General features: G+C 44.8%; 1 protein-coding gene across 1 annotated transcript in view; it reads left to right on the forward strand.

The window, feature by feature from the left end:
• Window positions 1-22,818, forward strand: part of ttn.2 (titin, tandem duplicate 2) — a 182,173-nt gene that overhangs the window by 114,718 nt on the left and 44,637 nt on the right. The window contains exons 180-218 of the mRNA XM_078795414.1: window positions 552-775; window positions 900-1,050; window positions 1,112-1,393; window positions 1,468-1,770; window positions 1,856-2,161; window positions 3,015-3,296; window positions 3,511-3,698; window positions 4,566-4,677; window positions 4,763-4,901; window positions 5,010-5,173; window positions 5,238-5,389; window positions 5,558-5,714; window positions 5,800-6,081; window positions 6,188-6,487; window positions 6,842-7,135; window positions 7,286-9,290; window positions 9,394-10,081; window positions 10,231-10,495; window positions 10,579-10,905; window positions 10,994-11,278; window positions 11,358-11,657; window positions 11,727-12,029; window positions 12,113-12,388; window positions 12,462-12,761; window positions 13,420-13,722; window positions 14,214-14,513; window positions 14,580-14,867; window positions 15,708-16,010; window positions 16,426-16,728; window positions 16,820-17,125; window positions 17,980-18,267; window positions 18,442-18,732; window positions 18,805-19,089; window positions 19,176-19,763; window positions 19,849-19,953; window positions 20,027-20,224; window positions 20,937-21,233; window positions 21,699-22,286; window positions 22,468-22,770. Coding sequence (XP_078651540.1) covers window positions 552-775; window positions 900-1,050; window positions 1,112-1,393; window positions 1,468-1,770; window positions 1,856-2,161; window positions 3,015-3,296; window positions 3,511-3,698; window positions 4,566-4,677; window positions 4,763-4,901; window positions 5,010-5,173; window positions 5,238-5,389; window positions 5,558-5,714; window positions 5,800-6,081; window positions 6,188-6,487; window positions 6,842-7,135; window positions 7,286-9,290; window positions 9,394-10,081; window positions 10,231-10,495; window positions 10,579-10,905; window positions 10,994-11,278; window positions 11,358-11,657; window positions 11,727-12,029; window positions 12,113-12,388; window positions 12,462-12,761; window positions 13,420-13,722; window positions 14,214-14,513; window positions 14,580-14,867; window positions 15,708-16,010; window positions 16,426-16,728; window positions 16,820-17,125; window positions 17,980-18,267; window positions 18,442-18,732; window positions 18,805-19,089; window positions 19,176-19,763; window positions 19,849-19,953; window positions 20,027-20,224; window positions 20,937-21,233; window positions 21,699-22,286; window positions 22,468-22,770 — 12,831 coding nt within the window. The remainder of the gene's footprint in view (window positions 1-551; window positions 776-899; window positions 1,051-1,111; window positions 1,394-1,467; window positions 1,771-1,855; window positions 2,162-3,014; window positions 3,297-3,510; window positions 3,699-4,565; window positions 4,678-4,762; window positions 4,902-5,009; window positions 5,174-5,237; window positions 5,390-5,557; window positions 5,715-5,799; window positions 6,082-6,187; window positions 6,488-6,841; window positions 7,136-7,285; window positions 9,291-9,393; window positions 10,082-10,230; window positions 10,496-10,578; window positions 10,906-10,993; window positions 11,279-11,357; window positions 11,658-11,726; window positions 12,030-12,112; window positions 12,389-12,461; window positions 12,762-13,419; window positions 13,723-14,213; window positions 14,514-14,579; window positions 14,868-15,707; window positions 16,011-16,425; window positions 16,729-16,819; window positions 17,126-17,979; window positions 18,268-18,441; window positions 18,733-18,804; window positions 19,090-19,175; window positions 19,764-19,848; window positions 19,954-20,026; window positions 20,225-20,936; window positions 21,234-21,698; window positions 22,287-22,467; window positions 22,771-22,818) is intronic.

Consider the following 22,818-nt stretch of genomic DNA (forward strand, 5'->3'; position numbering starts at 1 on the left):
TGCAGACCTCACAGCTAGGAGACCAGGGTTCAATTCCACCCTCGGCCATCTCTGTGTGGAGTTTGCATGTTCTCCCCGTGCATGTGTGGGTTTTCTCCAGGTAGTCCGGTTTCCTCCCACATTCCAAAAACATGCTAGGTTAATTGGTGACTCCAAATTGTCCATAGGTACGAATGTGAGTGTGAATGGTTGTTTGTTTATATGTGCCCTGTGATTGGCTGGCGACCAGTCCAGGGTGTAGCCCGCCTCTCGCCCGAAGACAGCTGGGATAGGCTCCAGCAACCCCCGCGACCCTCGTGAGGAAAAAGCGGTAGAAAATGAATGAATGAATATGGAAAATGTAGTTTGTTTGTATATATTATACTTATTGAATTATAGTCCAGTGTTGAGCACTCCATACTTGACATTTTGACCGTTTTCACTGCAACATCAGTGAACTGCACTTTGTGAACACACTTATGTGTATAAGTGTAAGCACGGAAGTACACCAATTGGAACAGCCTTATTATTTATCAAGATCAACATTGGCAAATATGTTTGTGCACATGCAGAGCCTCCCGGGCCACCGACTCCAAAGGTGATAGACTGGACCAGGTCAACGGTGGAATTGGAATGGGTTCCTCCATTGATTGACGGAGGTTCAAAGATCACAGGCTACATTGCGGAATTCAAGGAGGTGAACAAAGAGGAAGAGGAGAAGAAGGCTCAGAGGAGGCTCTTGCTGAGCACGAGTGAGGAGGAGAAGGAGCCGGAGGCCGAGGAGAGCTGGGAGAAGGTAAGCAAGTTCATTGAAGGTACTGGGTTGTGTTTTCCAATCTTTTCTGTATTCTCAGAAAGGTCTGATTTCCTTTTGTTGTTTTTTTGTCCTTCATTCCTGTGTTGTTGTCTTCTGTCTTCAGGCCAAGGACACAGAGATCAGAGGAACCAAGTTTGTGGTGGCTGGCCTCAAAGAAGGCGGTCTGTACCGCTTCAGAGTCCGAGCCGTGAATGCCGCTGGTGTTGGCGAGCCGGGACTGGTCTCCGAGCTGATCGAAGTCAAGGACAGGACAAGTAAGAAGGATTTTTTTGCGGGGGACTCATATTATATTGCTAATCATCTATCCCTGTTCAGTTCCACCTGAGATGGACCTGGATGCCTCTGTGAAAGAGAAGATCGTGGTCCACGCGGGTGGAACAATTCGAATCATCGCCTACGTGTCCGGCAAACCAGCTCCGGTGATCAGCTGGTGCAGAGATGATGCTGAGGTGCCCAAAGAAGCTGTCGTGGAAACGACAGGTATCTCCAATTCTCTGGTCATAAAGAACTGCAGACGCCAGCATCAGGGCATCTACACGCTCTGCGCAAAGAACGAAGGTGGCGAAAGGAGGAAGGCTGTGATTGTGGAGGTCTTGGGTGAGTTCAAAGGTCCACATTTCTCAAGATAGCTTCGACTTGGATAAGCACTAAATCATGTCTCTTGCCTTCAGATGTCCCCGGACCAGTCGGCCTCCCCTTCGCAGGCGAGAACTTGACGAATGACTCCTGCAAGCTGACCTGGTACTCTCCTGAAGATGATGGCGGCTCTGCCATTACCAACTACATCATCGAGAAGAGGGAATCAGACCGCATGGGCTGGACCTCTGTGTCCTACACAGTAACCAGGAACAACGCTGTGGTACAAGGACTGCTCGACGGTAAAGGCTATTTCTTCAGGATTGCTGCAGAGAACATCATCGGCATGGGACCTTTCATCGAGACAGACAAAGTGGTGCTCATCAAAGATCCCATCTGTAAGTGGACACATCGAATTGTGACTGAAAACCAAACTGGGTTCAAACAGGAAGTGACAATGTTCAATGTGGATGTCTCTTTTAGCCGTACCAGAGCGTCCAGAAGACCTTATCATCACCGCTGTCACCAAGGACTCGATCTCTGTTGCCTGGAGGCCACCAAAATACGATGGTGGTGCAGAGGTTACAGCGTACGTTCTTGAATCTCGCATGATTGGCAGGGATAACTTCACTCGTGTTGGTGGTGAAGACAAGCTGATGGACAAGAAGTTCACACTAACTGGACTGAAGGAAGGCTCAAGTCACGAGTTCAGAGTGTCGGCTGTCAATCAAGTGGGACAAGGCAAATCTTCCTTTGCCACCAAACCTGTCCAGTGCAAAGATGAGCTGGGTGAGTAACACAGAAGGAAGGCATTTGTACTATTATGCCCCCTATAGCAGGGGTCTCAAACTCAATTTACCTGGGGGCCACTGGAGCTAGGGTCTGGGCAAGGCTAGGCCGCATCAGGTTTTCCAAAAAAAAAAAACCACACATTTATTAAAAACAGAAAAATATACAAACTTTTTCAGTGCTTTGGTTCTGATTTTCTACAATAAAAGCTCTGATAAAACATTCCACTATTCTCAAATATCTTAATTTTTTTCTGCACAAAATAAGATGAAAAATAAATAAACAAATCAAGAATAAAGAAAATCAATCAATCAGTAATAAATAAATATAATAATAATAATAAAACAGCAAATAATAAAAACTTAAGAAACCACATATAGTTGGTGGGTAGACAAATTCTTTTTTTCAGATTAAAATGAACAAAGCATTATTAGAGCCCTGTAGACATGACAAAACACCACTATAGTCACATTTATACTCTTTTTATTTACAACATATTGCGCAAATGCAGGGTCTTGAGGCACATGCTAACTCGCAAACTTGAGCGCTATCGACCTAAACGGTAGCCTTCAAGTTATTTCCTTTAAACTTAAATAGCCAAAAACTTAGCACTTCCACACGGATAGGGAGGATAACTATTAACAGTTATTTAACCTTTAACATGAACATTAATCAAACGTAATAATTTTTTCTGGGTACATGATACCATACAGCATCCATATCAAACTTGTGCGGGCCGCCTCAAACTATTTTGGCCTACATTTGGCCTACATTTGGCCTGCGGGCCGCGTGTTTGAGACCCCTGCCCTATAGCGTAACCCTGAATAACAGCATACATTTTTTTGCCCCACAGAACCCCCATCTTTGGACCTGGACTTCAGAGACAAGATTATGGTGAAGGTTGGAGACAGTTGTTCACTGTCTGGACGCTACAGTGGCAAACCAGTCCCAGCTATCACATGGACAAAGAATGACGAGGAGCTGAAGGCAGACGAAGACATCAGCTTCCATAGCACCAGCCGTCACCTCAGTCTGAACATCAGCAAGGCCAAGCGGGACCACAGTGGCCGCTATTGTGCCACTGTGGAAAATGCAGCTGGAACTCGCACCGGAATCTGCACTATCACTGTGGTCGGTAAGTCCCAACAGAATTCCAACAGCTGACTAACAGTACAGGTGAAGATTTAGATGACTTTGAAAGTAATTCTGTATTTCTGGCGGTCACAATTGAAATGTAAATGCATGAAACAACTCAATAAGGATTGGGCAAAGAGAACAAGACAACTAATTGTAAAGTTGATCAATTACAGTGGCAGTCATACTAACCTATGAATGCTGCCACCTGCCAGATGTTCCTCAGCCTCCAGAGGGCCCCGTGGTGTTTGACGAGGTCTACAGGAACCACATGGTCATTTCCTGGAAGCCTCCTCTGGACGACGGAGGCTGTGCTATCTCCAACTACATCGTTGAGAAGAGAGACACCAACAGGGACTTGTGGATGCCCGTCACCTCATCCTGCACCAGGACCACCTGCAAGGTTGGTGCTTAGGCTCGAGCCACTCACATGAGAGACTCACACTGTGAGTCCTGTTGGCAGACTTAAAGGGATAGTTTGGATTTTCTGACATGAAGTTGTATGACGGCAGAAAAAAATGACGCTGAGAAATTTGTGAGGTCTGATTTTTCCCTCATAGGCATTTTTGTGATGCAAATGTATTGCGCTTTTGAACGCATATTGTCTTGAGAAGCCAAACTCTTTACTTTACCCAGCAACTAGCTGGAACTACTTTCCTCAGCACCGAAGTCCAACCAGAACTCGACACAAAGTGGGGAGTGAGTCGCTGTTGATGGACTTCACTGCTTAGTAGGGCGTCATACAACTTCATGTCAAAGAATCTATCCCTTTAAATGGAGACAGATCTGTTACATCAGAGGGGTCAATTCATTTTTGAACGGATTCAAACCATTCCAACATGGAAACATTGAGATCCTTTTGGACATTCAGGTTAACCATTTTCCACATCCCAAATATTGGAGAATTTTAATAACTACACATGTAATAAACACAATTTAAACCATCCAACATCAAAACATTGAGGCTATCATCTTTTCTACATTCTAAAAATTCCTGGTATTCCAGCACTTCCACATTTTCCAGCCCAATCATTCCGGTTTGTACACAGCATTTACTAGGTTTCCATTCAGCTCTAACCTTTCAGAACCAACTCACAATTACTATACAAATTGCCTTCTTTGGTTATTAATGATATGTCTTTAGATAATACACAAAGTGGCTTTGTCATCTATAACAAAGCTACAATTTGGATTATTTGTTTAGTTTTGCATACATTTGATTGGTTTCAGCATTACAAAATATATCAAATGCGACCATTTCTGCTTTCAGGTGCCAAAACTGATTGAGGGTCGAGAATACATCATCAGGATCATGGCACAGAACATCTACGGCATCAGCGGACCACTGCTGTCCGCAGAGGCAAAGGCCAGAGACGTTTTCAGTAAGTGCTGAGATAGTTTTTGTTTTGGGAGGATTGATAAATTGAAAATGGGTTCATTGCAACTGTGTGTATCTTTCCACCACAGAGGTGCCTGATGCTCCCAAACAGCCTACAGTGAAGGAGGTGTACCATGACTGCGCCCTCATTAGCTGGGAGCCCCCTGCAGATGGAGGGAAGCCGATCACAGGATACATTGTGGAGAGGAAGGAGACGATGGCTAACAGGTAAAAACACATCGATGTTTGCTGCTGCATATCACTTGTCCCTCTTGATGGATCCAAAGTCAATTCATGTCAGTGGCGAACAGATCAACTGGATTATTTGCTTTCCAGATGGGTTCGGTGCAACACAGAGAGGATCCACCCCAAGGTGGAATACTTGGTGATGGACCTGCTTAAGGGTTGTGAGTACGAGTTCCGAGTCAGCGCTGAGAACATAGTGGGTGCTGGAGACCCCAGCCCACCATCCAAGCCAGTCTTCGCCAAAGACCCCATCGGTAAGACATACAAAGCACAACATTGCTTGCTGGTTCGGTTACATAAACACCTCCCTTTTCACAGTGAAGCCTAGCCCTCCACTTAACCTCAAAGCTGTGGACCATACCAAAGAGTCAGTGACTCTTTCTTGGCTGCCGCCCGCTGACACCGGAAGAGGAAAGATCTTTGGCTACCTGCTGGAGTTCCAGAAGGCTGGAGAGGAAGAGTGGCAAAAGGTCAGTTATTTATTTGTTTATCGGTTCATTTCGGTCACTTCAAGTCACTGCCACGGGAAACAAGGCCAATCTCAAGAGTTTAAAATGACCACAAGAGATTTGAACATTGTTTAGTACCTTTAAATAGCACTCACAGACCTCCACTTCCTTCCTGTTGTCATCCTCAAGGTGAACCAGACTCCAGATTCTTGCCAAGACACTAAGTTCAAGGTGATCAACCTGGATGAGGGAGCTCTGTACCGTTTCAGAGTTATGGCTGTCAATGCTGCTGGAGAGTCTGACCCTGCTAACATAAAAGAACCAATCAGAGTGCAGGACAGACTTGGTGAGCTACCCAGACTTTATTAAACCACCATCACCACAGGTGTTAGAAATCCAAATAATTTTCAATATTTATTTTGCTGCTTTAGAGCCTCCAGAGTTGATTCTGGATGCTGGGATGACTCGGGAGGTCAAGGCCATGGCTGGCACGCACATCACTCTAATGGCTGCCATCAAGGGCATCCCCTTCCCCACTGTCGTCTGGAAGAAGAACGATGCTGAGGTGCCAACCAGGGCAGACATTGAGACCAACCAAGAGGGCACCAAGCTGGAGATGAGGTTCTGTAACCGTGGAGACTGTGGAGATTACACACTCACCGTGGAAAACCCTGCTGGGTCTAAGACTGTCACCTGCACAGTTCTGGTCCTTGGTAAGGAGGGATCACTGCTTAGCTAATCATTATTAAATATTATCTGTTCAGTTTTGAACATGTTTAGTCTTGCTGGCCCCATGACGTGTCCTTATTTGGTCTTTAGATAAACCTGGTCCAATTCAGCACCTTCGAGTATCCGATGTTAGGAGCGACTCAGCCTACCTGTCCTGGAAAGACCCAGAGGACAACGGAGGCGCCCGCATCACCAACTTTGTGGTGGAAAAGAAGGACACAGCCTCCACTCAGTGGGTTCCGGTCTGCTCCACATCTAAGAAACGCAGCATGATGCTCAAGCACCTGATGGAAGGAACGTCCTACACATTCCGAGTTGCTGCTGAGAACCAATATGGCCGCAGCGAATACGTGGAGACGCCAAAGGCTATCAAAGCGATGAATCCCCTCTGTGAGTAATAGTACAGTGTCCAGGTTAAAAACTTAATTGGGTCTGTACTGGGAGTAACTGACAGCCCTTAACAGGATAAAGTTGGGGATTTTTCTCATTTTTCTCAGGAAAATGGGCATGTACAAGTTTTAGGAAAAAAGTAAACTTTCTACTATTACTAGGTAGTTAAAGGTTTTGAGACAGATGCCTTTATCATCAACCAGAACGTTTGTATTTCTGTGTTTTGGTGTCCTTAATCTCCCATAATAATTATGTTTTTTAACAATATAGCATCATTTTCAATTCAAAATTCTGATGAACTATAAATTAGAGACCAAGTACTGCCCTTAAAGTTTGAACACCTTTTTCTTGCAGTCCCACCTGGTCCTCCCAAAGACCTGCATCATTCTGATGTGGATAAGACAGAGGTGTGGCTGGTCTGGAATTGGCCTGACCGAAACGGTGGAAGTGAGATCACCGGCTTCTTGGTGGAGTATCAAGAGGAAGGAGAGAAGGAATGGGATGAGTGGCAGACTGTCAGCATCCCAGAAAGTCATGTGACAGGCCTGGAGGAAGGGAAGACCTATCGATTCCGAGTAAGAGCGGAAAACGCCATAGGCCTCAGCAGACCCGACACCACTGTTCCTATCCTTTGCCAGGAGAAGCTCGGTGAGATTAAGGGAGAGTCAAATCGAATGATTAATTCAGTTAATGCTGTTTTTTTTAACCAGTGCTGCTCTGGTGAAATAAATACAAGAGTTGATTATTATGTAATGAGCACAACAGCTGGGTAAAACGGCTTCTGTCTTCTATCAACAGTGCCTCCAATTGTTGAGGTTGATGTCAAATTGACTGAGGGCATCACTGTTAAGGCTGGGACCACCATCAGGCTGCCTGCTATCATGAGAGGAATTCCAATCCCTACCGCCAAATGGTCGATTGAAGGAGAGGAGATCACCAGCGAAGGGAATATTAAGATTGACACCGACAACTTTTCCACCGTCCTCAGCATCAATGAGTGTACCAGAAATCACACCGGCACTTACCTGCTCACCGTTTCAAACCTTGCTGGGACCAAAACAGCAGCTCTGAATGTCACGGTGCTGGATGTCCCAGCGGCACCCATTGGACCGGTCAACATTCTGGAGGTCACTCCTGACTCCATGATGATCGAGTGGCGCCCTCCTAAGGATGATGGTGGAAGCCCTGTCACTAACTACATTGTGGAGAAGAGAGATTCCAATAAGGAAACATGGGGTGGAGTTAGCTCTGGCAGCCTTGCTACAAAACTCAGGATAGTCCGCCTTCAGAAAGGAGTTGAGTATGTGGTTCGCATTCGCGCTGAGAACAAGATGGGCATCGGTGCTCCTCTGGAGAGCAAGCCCACTGTTGCTGAGCATTCCTTTATGCCACCTAGTCCTCCTGGTAAGCCACAGCCACATGACGTCTCTGAGGACGGTGTTACTCTTGGGTGGACCATGCCGTTGTCTGACGGTGGTAGTCAGATCACAGGTTACATAATTGAGCGGAGACACAAAGGAGGAAAGTGGATCCGTGTAAACAAGACACCTTGCAGAGACCTCAGGTACAGAGTCTTAGGCTTGTTTGTGGGAAATGAGTATGAATTCAGGATATTTGCTGAGAATAGCGCCGGCTACAGTGGCCCCTCTCCCATATCTGACCCCTGCAAGCCTTGCAGACAGATCACTGTCCCAAGCCCCCCTGTCAACCCAAAAGTCAAAGATTACAGCAAGACTACGGCAGACTTGGTATGGACTAAACCCAACAAAGATGGAGGAAGCCCAATTCTGGGGTACACTGTGGAAATGAAGAAGGCAGATGCAGAAGACTGGAAGAAAATGAATCTGGATGACTTCATCAAGCAGTGCGCATACACAGTGAAGGGGCTGGAGGAGGGAGTCACTTACAGATTCAGAGTTTATGCCTCAAATATGATTGGAGATGGTGAGTCGAGAGAGATTCCAGAGTCCGTCACTGCTCAAGACATTCTTATTCCTCCAGAGATTGAAATGGACGCCACATGTCGTGAGCGTGTCACTGTGCGTGTTGGACACAACATTAACATCATCGGCTATGTCAAAGCCCGTCCTGACCCTGAAGTGCTGTGGTCAAAGGAAGAGACTATTCTGGAGAACAGCAAGCGTGTATCTATCATTCAGAACCTACCCGTCGTCAAGCTGAGGATCAAGGAGGCCACCAGAGGTGACCATGGTAAATATATTCTGAAGGCCTCAAATGAGGGCGGAGAAGCCTCCTGTGCCATCACAGTAAACGTGTTGGATAGACCCAGCCACTGCCAGAACCTCCACATGACCTATGTCACCAAGGACTCATGCATGATCAACTGGGACGCGCCTAAAGACAACGGCGGATCTGAGATCACCAATTACATCGTGGAGTGCCGAGAACCTAGCGTCAGCATGTGGTCCATGATCTCTTCACACTGCACCAATCGCAAGATCAAAACCAAGCTGATGGAAGGCCACGAGTACCTTTTCCGCGTCTGTGCAGAAAACAAGATGGGACCTGGACCCACTGTGGAGACCAAGGTCCCTTTGCTTGCCATTGACCCCATTGAAAAGCCAGGCGAGCCTGAGAACTTCAGGGCAACCGATATTGGCAAGAACCATGTTTACCTGAGATGGAGGAAGCCTGACTATGATGGTGGTAGCCCCAACCTTTCTTACAACCTGGAGTGCAAAGACAAAGATGCAGAGGAATGGGAAAAACTGAACACCGGCATCTTAACTGACACGTTCTTTTTGGCGGACAAATGTGTAGAAAACCACACTTACACTTTCAGGTTTGTTATTGCATGAATTCAGATATCAGTCTTCTCAGTATCCAATGCATATAATTAGGTAGACATGAACTTCAAGCACTAAAGCACATGATTTGTTTTTTAGGGTGCAGAGTGTCAATGAAGGAGGGGAGAGTGGCTGGGTTAAACTTGCAGATATCTTGGTGCGAGAAGAGATTCAAAAGCCTGTCATTGACCTGAGACTGGCCGGAACACTGACAGTAAAGGCTGGAGAGTCTGTCAGGATAGAGGCCGGCCTGAGAGGAAAGCCTCAGCCAGAAGTCAAGTGGACAAAGGACAAGGCGGTCGGAGACAACCCCAGAATCAGCTATGAGACCGGTTCTGATTACTCCAAATTCCTTTTAACCAAGTCAAAACGTACTGATTCCGGAAAATACATCATCACTGCCACCAACTCTGCCGGAACCTTCACTGCATATGCTAATGTTAACGTCCTGGACGTTCCCGGCCCTGTCAGGAACCTCAGAGTCACTGGCATTGGAGCCGACAAGTGCAGAGTGGTATGGGATGCACCTGAGGATGACGGAGGCTGTGAGGTTGACAGCTATATCCTGGAAAAATGTGAAACCAGAAGAATGGTCTGGTCCACATACTCTGCATCCGTAGTTACACCGTACTGCAACGTCATTCGTCTGGTAGAGGGCAATGAGTACATCTTCAGAGTGAGGGCTGAGAACAAGATGGGAACTGGACCTTCAATGGAGAGCAAACCTGTCACTGTCAAGACTCAGTTCAACAGACCTGGACCACCTGATGCCCCAGAGGTTACAAAGGTTAGTAAATATGGAATATTAACTTTAAACTTTGCAGTATACAATGTATAAACAGGTGTGTAGCCTATATATTGTGTCACAGAAAGTGAACGGGCACACAAACAGTCTCCTTTTGAAAATTATAACTGATTGCAATTTTTGGTATGCAGGTGAGCAAAGAAGAGATGACAGTTGTCTGGGCTCCACCTGAGAATGACGGAGGAAAGTCCATCACCGGCTACATTCTAGAAAGAAAGGAAAAGAGGGCAGTGCGCTGGGTGCCATGCACTAAAAGTCCCATTTCTGAGAGACGCATGAAAGTCACCAACTTGATCCCCAACCATGAGTATCAGTTCAGAGTCAAGGCTGAGAATGAAGTTGGTCTGGGAGATCCTAGCAAACCCTGTAGACCTGTTACAGCCAAAGATCCAATTGGTCAGTAAAGCCAACTAAATGATTCAAACCTTTCCACTTATCTTCTTGATTTTATTGTTATTTCTTTTATTTTCTCTCTCCAGAACCTCCTGGCCCACCTGCAAGCCTGAAGGTGGCTGACAGCACCAAGACCTCTATCACCCTTTCCTGGTCTAAACCTGTATATGATGGGGGTGCCCCGATTATTGGCTACAGCCTGGACTTAAGGCTGAAGAGTGAGGTAGACCCTGAGAAGCCCACAGAAGGCTGGAAGAGGATTGACACGCATGGACCACTGGTCCTCACAGAGTTCACAATAGGACAGCTTGATGAGAAGCAGGAGTATGAGTTCAAGGTCTCTGCCCAAAACCAGGTGGGCTGGGGACGCCATGCTTACTTAAAGGAGGCCGTCTCCCCTAAGGAGATCCTGGGTAAGAAATATGACAAACAAAATAAACTGCAGAATAAATAGGTGTATATTATTAATTATCCCTCACTGATGTGTTTCCATGGAAACAGAGGCTCCTGAGATTGACCTGGATGCAAGTTTGAGGAAAGGTCTTGCTGTAAGGGCTGGCTGTCCAATAAGACTTTTCGCTGTTATCAGAGGACGCCCCGCACCCAAGGTGACCTGGAAGCGCTTGGGCGTGGACAATGTGGCTCGCAGAGGTCACGTAGACCAAGTGGACACCATGTCCTTCCTGGTCATCCCTGAAAGCACCAGAGAAGATTCTGGAAAATACTCACTCACTCTGTCTAACTCTGCTGGAGAGAAAGCCGTTTTTGTCCGTGTCAAAGTTCTCGGTGAGACTTGACCTATCACTGACCAATTTTTGATTTTATTATTTACGTTATTTACAATGTTGAATCCATTCACCTGTAGATACACCTGGTCCTGTTGGTGGCCTTGAGGCAACTGATGTCACGAAAACAACAGCTCAACTTTCCTGGTTGCCACCAGAGAATGACGGTGGAAGCCCCATTCTCAACTACATTGTGGAAAAACGGGAAGTGGACAGGAAGACATGGACAAAGTGCACAGAAGACCTAAAGAAGACTAGCTTCAAGGTGACCAACATGACACCTGGCATTGAGTACTACTTCCGTGTCATGGCATGCAACAAGTATGGAATTGGAGTTCCTCAGGATTCTCCCAGATCTTACCTTGCTGTGGACCCCATCAGTGAGTGTCAAGAGATAAATTGTTGGTCAGTATTTCGATGTGTGTCTTAATACCTGCTGATGTTATCAGGTGAGCCGGATCCACCAAAGAAGATGGACGTTTTGGAGATCACAAAGAACAGTGCCACACTTGGCTGGCTGAAGCCACTCAGAGACGGAGGAGCCAAGATCAACGGTTATGTTGTGGACTACCAGGAGGAGGGTTCCCCAGAGGAAAAGTGGACACCATATTCAGTGGTCAAGGATTTGACTATCGTGGTCGTTGGCCTGAAGGAAGGGAAGAAGTACAAGTTCAGGGTAGCAGCTAGGAACTCCGTTGGAGTCAGTCTTGCTCGGGAGGCCGAGGGAATATTTGAGGTCAAAGAGCAGCTCAGTGAGTAAACTGGTCCAACTCTCACATTGATTGTGCTAACTTACAGACAGAGAAATAATTCTTGTTAATTCTTATTCCCTTAGTGGCCCCAAAGATCATTATGCCTGATACTGTGACAGTCAGAGCCGGATCCAAAATGGTCATTGAAGCCATTGTGGCGGGTAAACCCGCTCCCTTCTGCAAATGGAAGCAGGGCAACGAAGACGTCCTGACTTCTGATCGCCTTTCTGTCTTCAAGACACTTACAAGTTGCACACTCATCATTAAGAATATGACTCGGTCGGACAGCGGCTACTACAGCCTTTCGGCTGAAAACAGCACGGCCAAGATCAACCAAATTATCAAAGTCATTGTTATGGGTCAGTGTCAAAAAGTTGTATGATACTCTGAAGGTTAATTTATTCTTAATCATTTATGTTCTTTGTCCGGCAGACATTCCAGGACCACCTGGAAGTCCTCTTGAAATCACTGAGCAAGACATTGATGCCTGCACGCTGCTCTGGAACTCTCCTGAGGAGGATGGTGGCAGCAATATCACAAACTACATTGTGGAGAAGTGTGACATTAGCCAGGGTGACTGGGTTACCATGTCCTCTTCCTGCACCAAAACCAGCTTCAAGGTGACTAAACTGACACCCGGCAAAGAGTACAGCTTCCGGGTCCGTGCTGAAAACAGGTTCGGCATCTCTGAGCCCATCTACTCCGAGAGGATGATTGCCAGATATCCATTTGGTGAGCCACTTCTGCTGTATCTGTAAACCATTATTATCACATACTAGAGTATTAATTGGCCCTGTACCCTAGAAACCGCCCATGAATGATACGGGAAAAGGCCCAAATGATACTGTGATACTGATAAAATATAGAGTTTAACCATATCCAGTATCAGCCCCCGTAGCTGTCCACTCAGAGCGCGCTGCTCTGGTATCGTGCCTGTGAAACAACCAATCAGAGAACAGCGCGAGTGCTTAGTGCCTAGTGCTTTTCCAGTCACCAAAAAACCCAAATTTGGTTAATGGAACTTTAATTGTCAGACATTGATAAGATAAGACTGTTGATAAAATATTATTGTTTAAATATTTTTGCAATTATTGTGTTTACACTGTTTAGATATAATACATGTAATAAACTGAACATTTTCTGGAAACAAAATGGTCTTTTGATTAAATAGTACGTGATAATAAACTCATGATTAAATAGTATGTGATAATAAGATCATCACATGGTTTGTCTGGTATCAGGCCCAGTATCATGCCCAAGACCAAAGGTCGAGGGCGGATACTGGCACGCGGATGATACCTGGCCTGATACCAGACAAACCATGTGATAACCTATAAGTATCATGTTTGCTCCAGGCATGATTGACTGTGGATATTCCATTTACCTCCAGATCCTCCAAGTGAACCCAGAAACCTGCAGGTTAACAAGATCAACAAGGACTTTGTCATCCTCTCATGGGAGCGTCCCAGCAGTGATGGAGGAAGCCCGATTACTGGGTACTGCATCGAGAAGAAGGAGAGGAACAGTCTCTTGTGGGTCATGGCTAATGAGTCTCTGGTGAAAGCTACCCAGTACACCTGCACTGGACTGATCGAGGGCCTGGAGTACACCTTCAGGGTGTCCGCCCTTAACATTGCTGGACAGGGCAAACATTGCAAGCAGACCGATTTCATCACCGCCAGGACTGCTGTTGGTACGAAAACTCCAAAGAAAATATTATTACTAGTGAAATTTGGTTAAAAAATGTTTAAAATTATTATAACACTGAACTAACAATGGTTTAATTTCACCCTCGGCCATCTCTGTGTGGAGTTTGCATGTTCTCCCCGTGCATGCGTGGGTTTTCTCCGGGTACTCCGGTTTCCTCCCACATTCCAAAAACATGCTGGGTTAATTGGTGACTCCAAATTGTCCATAGGTATGAATGTGAGTGTGAATGGTTGTTTGTCTATATGTGCCCTGTGATTGGCTGGCGACCAGTCCAGGGTGTACCCCGCCTCTCGCCCGAAGACAGCTGGGATAGGCTCCAGCACCCCCCGCGACTCTCGTGAGGAAAAAGCAGTAGAAAATGAATGAATGAATGAACTAACAATGCAGTCATATTTTGAATTGGACTTCCCATTTATAGGAATGCCATTTATGAGTGTACATTTCATATAGCCTTACCGGAATATTTTTGTTCAGACCCTCCAGGCAAGCCTGAACCCATGGATGTGACCAAGAGCTCAGTCTCATTGGTGTGGACCCGGCCCAAGCATGATGGTGGCAGCAAACTGATTGGCTACTTTGTGGAGTACTGCAAGCTTCCAGAGGAGAAGTGGACACGCTCCAACAGCAACTGCATGAGCATCCAGACAGAAAACTATGTGGTGACTGGTTTGGAGGAGGGTCAGCAGTACCAATTTAGAATCATTGCCAAGACTGCTATAAACATCAGCCTGCCCTCAGAGCTGTCAGATCCCATTCCTGTCATCGCGGAGAATGGTAGGAATCACACAAAGACTAATTAGACTAATTAATAGACTAATTAATACGTCGCCATTTGTGCAGTTCCTCCTCGTGTGGAGTTAGGAGTCAACATGAAGAACCTGATTGTGGTGAAAGCCGGCGAGAACGTCTTCCTGGATGCTGAGGTCTTTGGCAAGCCATTGCCAAAGGTGAGCTGGAAGAGAGACGGCATGCCTCTGGTACTGGCAGAGGGAATGAAGATGACCCAGAAGAAACACCTCCACCTGCTGGAGCTGTACTCAGTCACCAGGAAGGAATCAGGCGACTACGCTGTTGTTGCTGAGAATATCAATGGCAGCAAGTATGCCACCATTAAAGTCAAAGTGCTTGGTAAGTTTGCTGTGTGTTTCTCAGTATTCAGCTAAACCATGGGTGTCTAAATGTCTTCCACTGAGGGCCACATCATGAAAAATGAAAGGATGGAATTTGATACTTTATAAACCCATGCAAGTAGATATGCTAAGAAATGATATACAGTATACTGTATTTCAAAAAATTGCATTACATTTTAATTGTATAAATTTTATTTAATTTCATATTTTCAACTTTCTCAATAATCTTTGTACATTTTCCTTCTGGAATGTTACTTTATAATATTTTTATTTTATTCCCATAATACTATAACGTCGTTCAAATGTTATGTGCATATTATTTCAAGTCTAAGCAACTTTTTTTCTCATGAGACACATTTTTCTCTGAATATTTTGACTTGATTCTTGTAATTACAACAGGTTTTTTGTATTTCTGCTGTTTTTTTTTTAAGGTCTTTCAAATTCTCTGAATATTTTATAATAGTTTGACTTTATTGTCTTAACAATTTAATTTTTTCACAACGTGTTTGTCATAAAATGACACTGTTATTCATTGCTTTGTTTCTCATAATACTATGACTTTTTAATATTTCAACTTTTCACTAGTAAAATGTCATTATTTTTCTTCATTATATTATAACATTGTTGTAAAATTTAGACTTTTTTTTCAGTAGATTAAAACTTCTCTTAATATTCTTACTCTTGTACAATAAGTGCTAATTTTACAGTTTTTGCTGATGTTTTTCTTGCCAATAAAAAAAACATGCACTTTGATCATCCCTGGGGAAAACTGTACCATTTCCTCACTGCAAGACAAATTGAAGATGGTCTTATCTTTTCTCTCATTTGTTTCCTACAGATAAACCAGGTCCTCCAGCTTCAGTGAAAACCACCAAAGTATTTGCAGACCGTGTCAAGCTGCGGTGGGAGCCCCCGCATGCAGACGGCGGGTCAGAAATCACGAACTACATCATCGAGAAACGTGAAACCAGCAGAGCCAACTGGGCACTTGTCACCTCCAACATTCACGGTCACATTACTGACTGCTCGGTGGAGAAACTTATCGAAGGACATGAGTACCAGTTCAGAGTCAGTGCTGAGAACCAGTATGGCGTAGGAGATGCTGTCATGACTGACCCTGTCGTGGTCAAGAACCCGTATGGTGCGTGCAGACATAATTATTGTACATTTATTGTTAGCGAGTGCCTAAAATGTTGACAATTACGGTAAAAAAATAATACAGATGTAGGAGGAGCCAGGTTTTTTTAAGGAATTCTAGATGGTGAGGATTTCTGCAGTGGGGGAAGATGGTGGTGGATTGATGTTGCTTTATGTGTGATTTGGTAGATATGAAGAAGAAAAAACAGTGTGGTTGAAAGTAAATCAAACTTGTAATGGTAGCGCCATCAGATGTCAGAAGCAGAAAGTGTGGGGCGACATGGTTCAAGTTTGATTTCAGACTTATTGGTACCTTTTAGAAAGATAAAACGTTTCAGCAGAACAGGGGAAGTAGAGTAGACAGAAATATGGTTGTGGTTCCTGGTGCGAGATCATTATGTTGTGTTTCATTACCTCAGATGTTCCTGGCCCATGCGATCCGCCTGTAATCACCAACATCACCAAGGACTCCATGACAGTTAGCTGGAAGGCACCCGCCAACGACGGTCGAGCAACCATCCTTGGTTATATGGTAGAGAAGCGTGAGGCCACAGAGTTGACTTGGGCCAAAGTCAACCGCCGTCCAGTGATTGACAGGACCATTAAAGCAGCTCAGCTAACTGAGGGCTCTGAATATGAGTTCAGAGTTATTGCCATGAACAAAGCTGGGCTGGGCAAACCAAGCGATGCATCCAATGCCGCTCTGGCTGTTGATCCTGTCTGTGAGTATCTATTTTGGAATGAAAGCATGTGGCTTTTAAATTAATTGAGTATCTAATGTTGTCATTTACAATCATTGCCATTCTCCTCCAGATCCCCCAGGCCCGCCTGCCTTCCCCAAGGTGGTGGATTCTACAAAGAGCTCCATCAGCCTGAGCTGGACTAAGCCGGCCTATGACGGTGGTTGCGAGATCATTGGCTACCTGGTGGAGTGCAAACAGGCAACTGCAGAGGACTGGAATAAATGCAATGTACCAAAGAAGCTCCAGGCTACCAAGTTTTTGGTGACAGGCCTAATGCATGACACGGAATACCAGTTCAGAGTCACTGCTGTCAACAAGATTGGCTACAGCGAGCCTAGCGAAGTCCCTGGAAACCACATGGCCAAGGACATCCTCAGTACGTTCCTTTTTTAAATTATAGTATCGATAGTCATGATAGTCATGGTTTTGGTCAACTAGATCAGTAGTTCCCAAACCTTTCACTTGAAACTAATAAACTAATAAACACGTCTAAAAACCTCAGTTAGGGTTTAACAAGAAGATACTGATGTTTGGGTTGGTCACCTGTTCAGACACAGTCTCAAGTTCTTGTTTTTTAATGCACAAGATTAGACACATGCAATACAGAAAATGATATGTAAATGTCACAAATAAGTGGGCTAATAAATTGACAATAAAAGCACAAATACTGCGGATTTCAGAAAATAACACATGGAATGATACAGCACTGTCTGTAAAAGTCTGTAAAATTAAATAATAAAAAAAAAATCAAAAAATTGTTAACTATAATGATGAAAATGGTATTAATGATGATTATAATGATGGTAATAATGATAAAGATTATAACAATGATAATGATAATAACAATAACAATATTACAATGATAATAATAACAGGGGAAATCAGATAGCTGAATACAGATGTAAATAATGGAGAGTTGTATATTGATTGGTGTGGGAGATGCACTATGGTGTTTCGTGTATTTGCCCAAATGAATATTAAAAAAAAAAAATCGCTAATTATAGTGCATTGTTAGAGTTCCTTACTAGATACGTTCCATAATTTGATTCCACATACTGAAATGCTGAAGGTTTTTCACCTTGTCCTCGCATATAAGTTTTAAGTTAAGTGTGTTAAGATCATATTAAGATCATCTCTTGTTAAGAAGGCTTGTTTTATATTTTTGGGTAGCGGTTTATTGTTTGTATCATGCATAATTTTATAAAGTTTATTAATCTGTCATTTCTCCAGTCGCTCCGGAAGCTGAACTGGATGCCGATCTGAGGAAAGCCTTGGTTCTCCGTGCTGGCGTCACCATGAGGCTCTACGTTCCCTTGAGAGGGCGCCCAGCACCAAAAGTGACATGGAGCAAGGTGGATGCCAATCTAAAGGAACGAGAGGGCCTGTTGATCAAGACGTCTGAGTGGGATACCCTGCTCTTGATTGAAGACATTAACAGATATGATGCTGGCAAATATGTCCTGACGCTGGAGAACAGTAGTGGTTCCAAAAGCTACACCATTGTGGTGAAGGTTCTTGGTAAGATATCATATCATCAAGATAAAATTTTATCTCTGCCTGTTTAGCTGCATTTCTGGCCTCAAAGAAATGAAGGCGTGTGAAAAAATTGCATCAAAGATGAAAATAACACTCTGGTTTTAGTAGTTTGTGTGGCATACTGCTTCTATTACTAACTACTCCACCCCATCTTAGATTCTCCTGGACCACCTTTGAACCTGACTGTGAAGGAAACTTCCAGAAACCACGCTTCCATCACCTGGGATGCACCACTGATCGATGGTGGCAGTCCGGTGAAGAGCTACATTGTTGAGAAGCGTCTCGCAGAGAGGAAAGCCTGGACCTGTGTGTCAGCAGAGTGTCACAAGATCTCCTTTAGGATCACCAACTTGGAGGCAGGACAAGCTTACTGCTTCCGGGTGCTGGCTGAGAATGCTTATGGCATCGGAGAGGGCTGTGAGACCGCAGGCAGTGTTCGAGCCTCAGGTATTCATAGAACAATCCACTGATGCAATCATCCAAACCACTTTATTCCTGATGCACTCCTTGCCCTTTTAGAGCAACCTGGTCCAGTGATGGACTTGAAGGCCAAAAAGACCACTAAGGATTCCATCACTCTGGCTTGGAAAAAGCCTGTCAGTGATGGCGGAAGTCATGTAAGTGCCTACATAGTGGACCAGAGTGAAGGCGAGCAGTGGAAGCAGATTATGAAGGGCAAAAACACATCATTAGCTGTCAGTGAGCTCACTGAGGGCAAGGAGTACTTATTCAGAGTCAGAGCACTCAACGAATCTGGAGAAGGACCACCCACTGAGCTCAGTGCTGTTGCCAAGGACCAGTTTGGTAAGAACATATGGCTAGAACCTGCTCTCATGTAATACGTATTCAATTTATTAAATTTCCTCAATTGCCAACTTTTCTGGTTTCAGTCCTGCCTGACTGCAACCTGAGCAGTTTACATGATGGCTGCTACGTGGTCAAAGAAGGCACTACCATCCGCATTAACATCCCAATCCTTGGTGTGCCATATCCCACCGCCACATGGAAAAAGGGTGACGTAAGCCTTGGAGACACTGGGCGCATGTGTGTTGAGGCATCTCAAGGGATTACCACTCTGCTAATTAGAGACTGTCAAAGGGGAGATGCTGACACATATACCATCAATGTCAAGAACAGCATAGGCTCCAAAGATTGCAAGTTGTCCCTCAAGGTTGTGGGCAGACCTGGTGTCTGCACTGGTCCCATAAAGTTTGACGAGATCACAGCAGATGGCATCACCCTGGAATGGGAGCCACCCAAAGATGATGGCGGTGCCGAAGTGTCCAACTACATTGTTGAAAAAAGGAGGACAACGGACAACAAGTGGGCAACAGTCGCTTCAGCAATTCAGAAAACCACCATGAGAGTGATTCGTCTACATGATGGAATCGAGTATATATTCAGAGTGTTTGCTGAGAACAAATACGGTATTGGAGAGTATCTGAGGTCAGACCCAGTCGTTGCACAGCATCCTTTCAGTGAGTATCTGGAATTTGAGTTAAAACCAAATTAACTTGTGTGCTTCAGTCGTTTCACCTGTGAAAATCTCTTCTACCACCTCAGATGCCCCAGAGGCACCAGCTCCTCCAGAGATAGTCAGTATCCGCCACGAGTCAGCCATCTTAACCTGGGCTGATCCCAAAGACACAGGTGGCTCCCCGATTACAGGTAACTGATCTTCACAGTCGAAAGCTAAGCTAAGATACATTGATAGCAAAAAGTAAATTTGTGCGTTCTGCAGGTTATCATGTGGAGTTTAAGGAAAGGAACAGTCTGATGTGGAAACGAGCCAGTAAAACTCCTCTAAGAGTGAAGGAGTGCAGAGTCACTGGTCTGATTGAAGGACTGGAATACGAGTTCCGAGTGATGGCCATGAACATAGCTGGTCTTGGGAAGGCAAGCAGGGCTACTGAGGCGGTGGTTGCTCTAGATCCAATTGGTGAGTTCTGTGCATTTAACGTCTTAATTACAGTAAAGTCTCGTTATATCGATATCGGTTATAACGAATTACTACTTATTACGATACTATTTTCATTTCCCGGCAAATTTCTAGTCTTTTATGATATAATTAGTTCCGTTAGTACGATACCCGGTTATTATGATAATCTGGTTACTACGATGCCCTTTTCATCTCCCGCCAGCCAATTTGGTCTGCTTATATCGATACAAAAGCAGCTTAAATCAATCTTTGCTTAAGGATTTCAATACCAAAAAAGAACACGGCGAACGGCTGCTTCCAGTCCACTTTATTTTTCACACTTCCACCACCAGAGCGCAGCACACACACCGATTCCCACACTTCCTGGTTCACAGGTCATGCTCAACCCGCCCCACATAGCTGGCCAAACACATGCCTGTATAGAATCTATACACACGAGAGAAACCACGAACGCAGTTGGTATTGAAATCCTTAAGCAAAGATTGATTTAAGCTGCTCATTGTTCTATAGTATAGAACAATGTCGAGTGCATTATTGCCCACTTTTAATGCAGTTCGGCGCAGGATCGGACATATGGATAGTCCGGTTATATCGGTATTTTTTCCGACTCCCGAGAATATCGATATAACGAGACTTTATTGTACTTTAATGACAGAATTTCCTTTGTTGCGTTCCTTTTCACCACAGTGACTTATTTGTCTTCTTCTATTAGATCCTCCTGGCAGGCCTGATGTCATTAATGTCACCAGGACCTCAGTCACTCTGATCTGGACTCCACCCAAGTATGATGGTGGTTACAAGATCACTGGCTACATGATAGAGAAGCTAGAAGCTGGCGGTAAGGCCTGGATGAAGGCTAACCATGTCAACATCCAAGGATGTGCCTTCACCGTGACCGACCTGACAGAGGGATCTCAGTATCAGTTCCAAATCAGGGCCAAGAATGCAGCTGGTGCGGTTAGTGTTCCCTCAGAGAAGACCGAGCTGCTAACCTGCAAGGATGAGTATGGTAAGCTAATTTGAACATGGTTTATAGCAAAGTTTTTTTTTGTTTTGAATATTGCAGGGGGCGGCACGGTGGTCAAGTGGTTAGCGTGCAGACCTCACAGCTAGGAGACCAGGGTTCAATTCCACCCTCGGCCATCTCTGTGTGGAGTTTGCATGTTCTCCCTGTGCATGTGCGGGTTTTCTCCGGGTACTCCGGTTTCCTCCCACATTCCAAAAACATGCTAGGTTAATTGGTGACTCCAAATTGTCCATAGGTATGAATGTGAGTGTGAATGGTTGTTTGTCTATATGTGCCCTGTGATTGGCTGGCGACCAGTCCAGGGTGTACCCCGCCTCTCAAAGACAGCTGGGATAGGCTCCAGCACCCTCGCGACCCTCGTGAGGAAAAGCGGTAGAAAATGAATGAATGAATGAATTAATATTGCAGTGTAACATGTTGCATACCTTCTTTGTTTTTCTTCTTCAGAACCTCCAAGCATCACCATTGACCCAGACATGAAGGATGGTGTATCAGTCAGAGCAGGAGACACGATCGTGATATCTGCTTCCAAGATTGTAGGCAAACCTCCACCCACTGCTGTTTGGTCAAAAGGAGGCCGTGAATTCAAGAACTCAGACATCGTCACTGTCACCAGCACCCCAACTTCCTCCACTCTGGTTATCAAATATGCCAGCAGGAAAAACACAGGAGAGTACACAATTACTGCCAGCAACCCGTTTGGCATTAAAGACGAACATGTAAAAGTAAAGGTTCTTGATGTACCAGGACCTCCAGGGCCAATTGAGGCTAGTCACATTTCTGCTGAAAAGTGTACTTTGACTTGGCTTCCACCAGAGGAGGATGGAGGTTGCTCCATCAAATCTTACATCCTTGAGAAGCGAGAGACAAGTCGCCTGCAATGGACCAAGCTAGCGGAAAATGTGATGGACTGCAGATATGTAGCCAGCAAACTAATCAAAGGCAATGAGTACATCTTCAGAGTGTTTGCTGTGAACCAGTATGGCACTGGAGACTCAAGCCAGTCGGGTCCAGTCAAAATGGTCGACAGTTTCCGTAAGTTTAATTTATTTTATAGATGGTTTGTTTTGCTAGTAATACCCAGTTTTGTTATTATTTTGTTATTATTATTATTGTATTATATTTACTGGTCAAATTAATATCATGTGGTTATTTATAATTGTGATATTATGATCATTGACACTGACAAAAATCTTTTTTTTTTTTTAACCTGAAGGCCCACCAGGCCCACCCTCAATCCCAGAGATTGATAACATCAGCAGGAACGCTGTCACCATTTCATGGAAGAGACCAGTACAGGATGGGGGGAGTGACATTAGAGGGTACAGTGTTGAAAGGAAAGAGAAGAGAGGAATGAGGTGGGTCAGAGCTTCTAAGAGAACAGTCCCGGACCTGCGTTTTAAGGTGCAAGGCCTTAGCGAGGGAGTCGAGTACGAGTTCAGAGTTACTGCTGAAAACAAGGCTGGATTTGGAGAACCCAGTGAGCCGTCTCGTCCAGTGATGACCAAGGACATAGTGTGTAAGTAGTTTAAAATTAATGTTACATTAGTGTTACATAATCATACAA

Source organism: Doryrhamphus excisus, linkage group LG12, assembly GCF_037039965.1.
Source record: "Doryrhamphus excisus strain RoL-2023G ecotype Guam linkage group LG12, RoL_Dexc_Guam_v1.1, whole genome shotgun sequence".
Lineage (NCBI taxonomy): Eukaryota > Metazoa > Chordata > Actinopteri > Syngnathiformes > Syngnathidae > Doryrhamphus > Doryrhamphus excisus.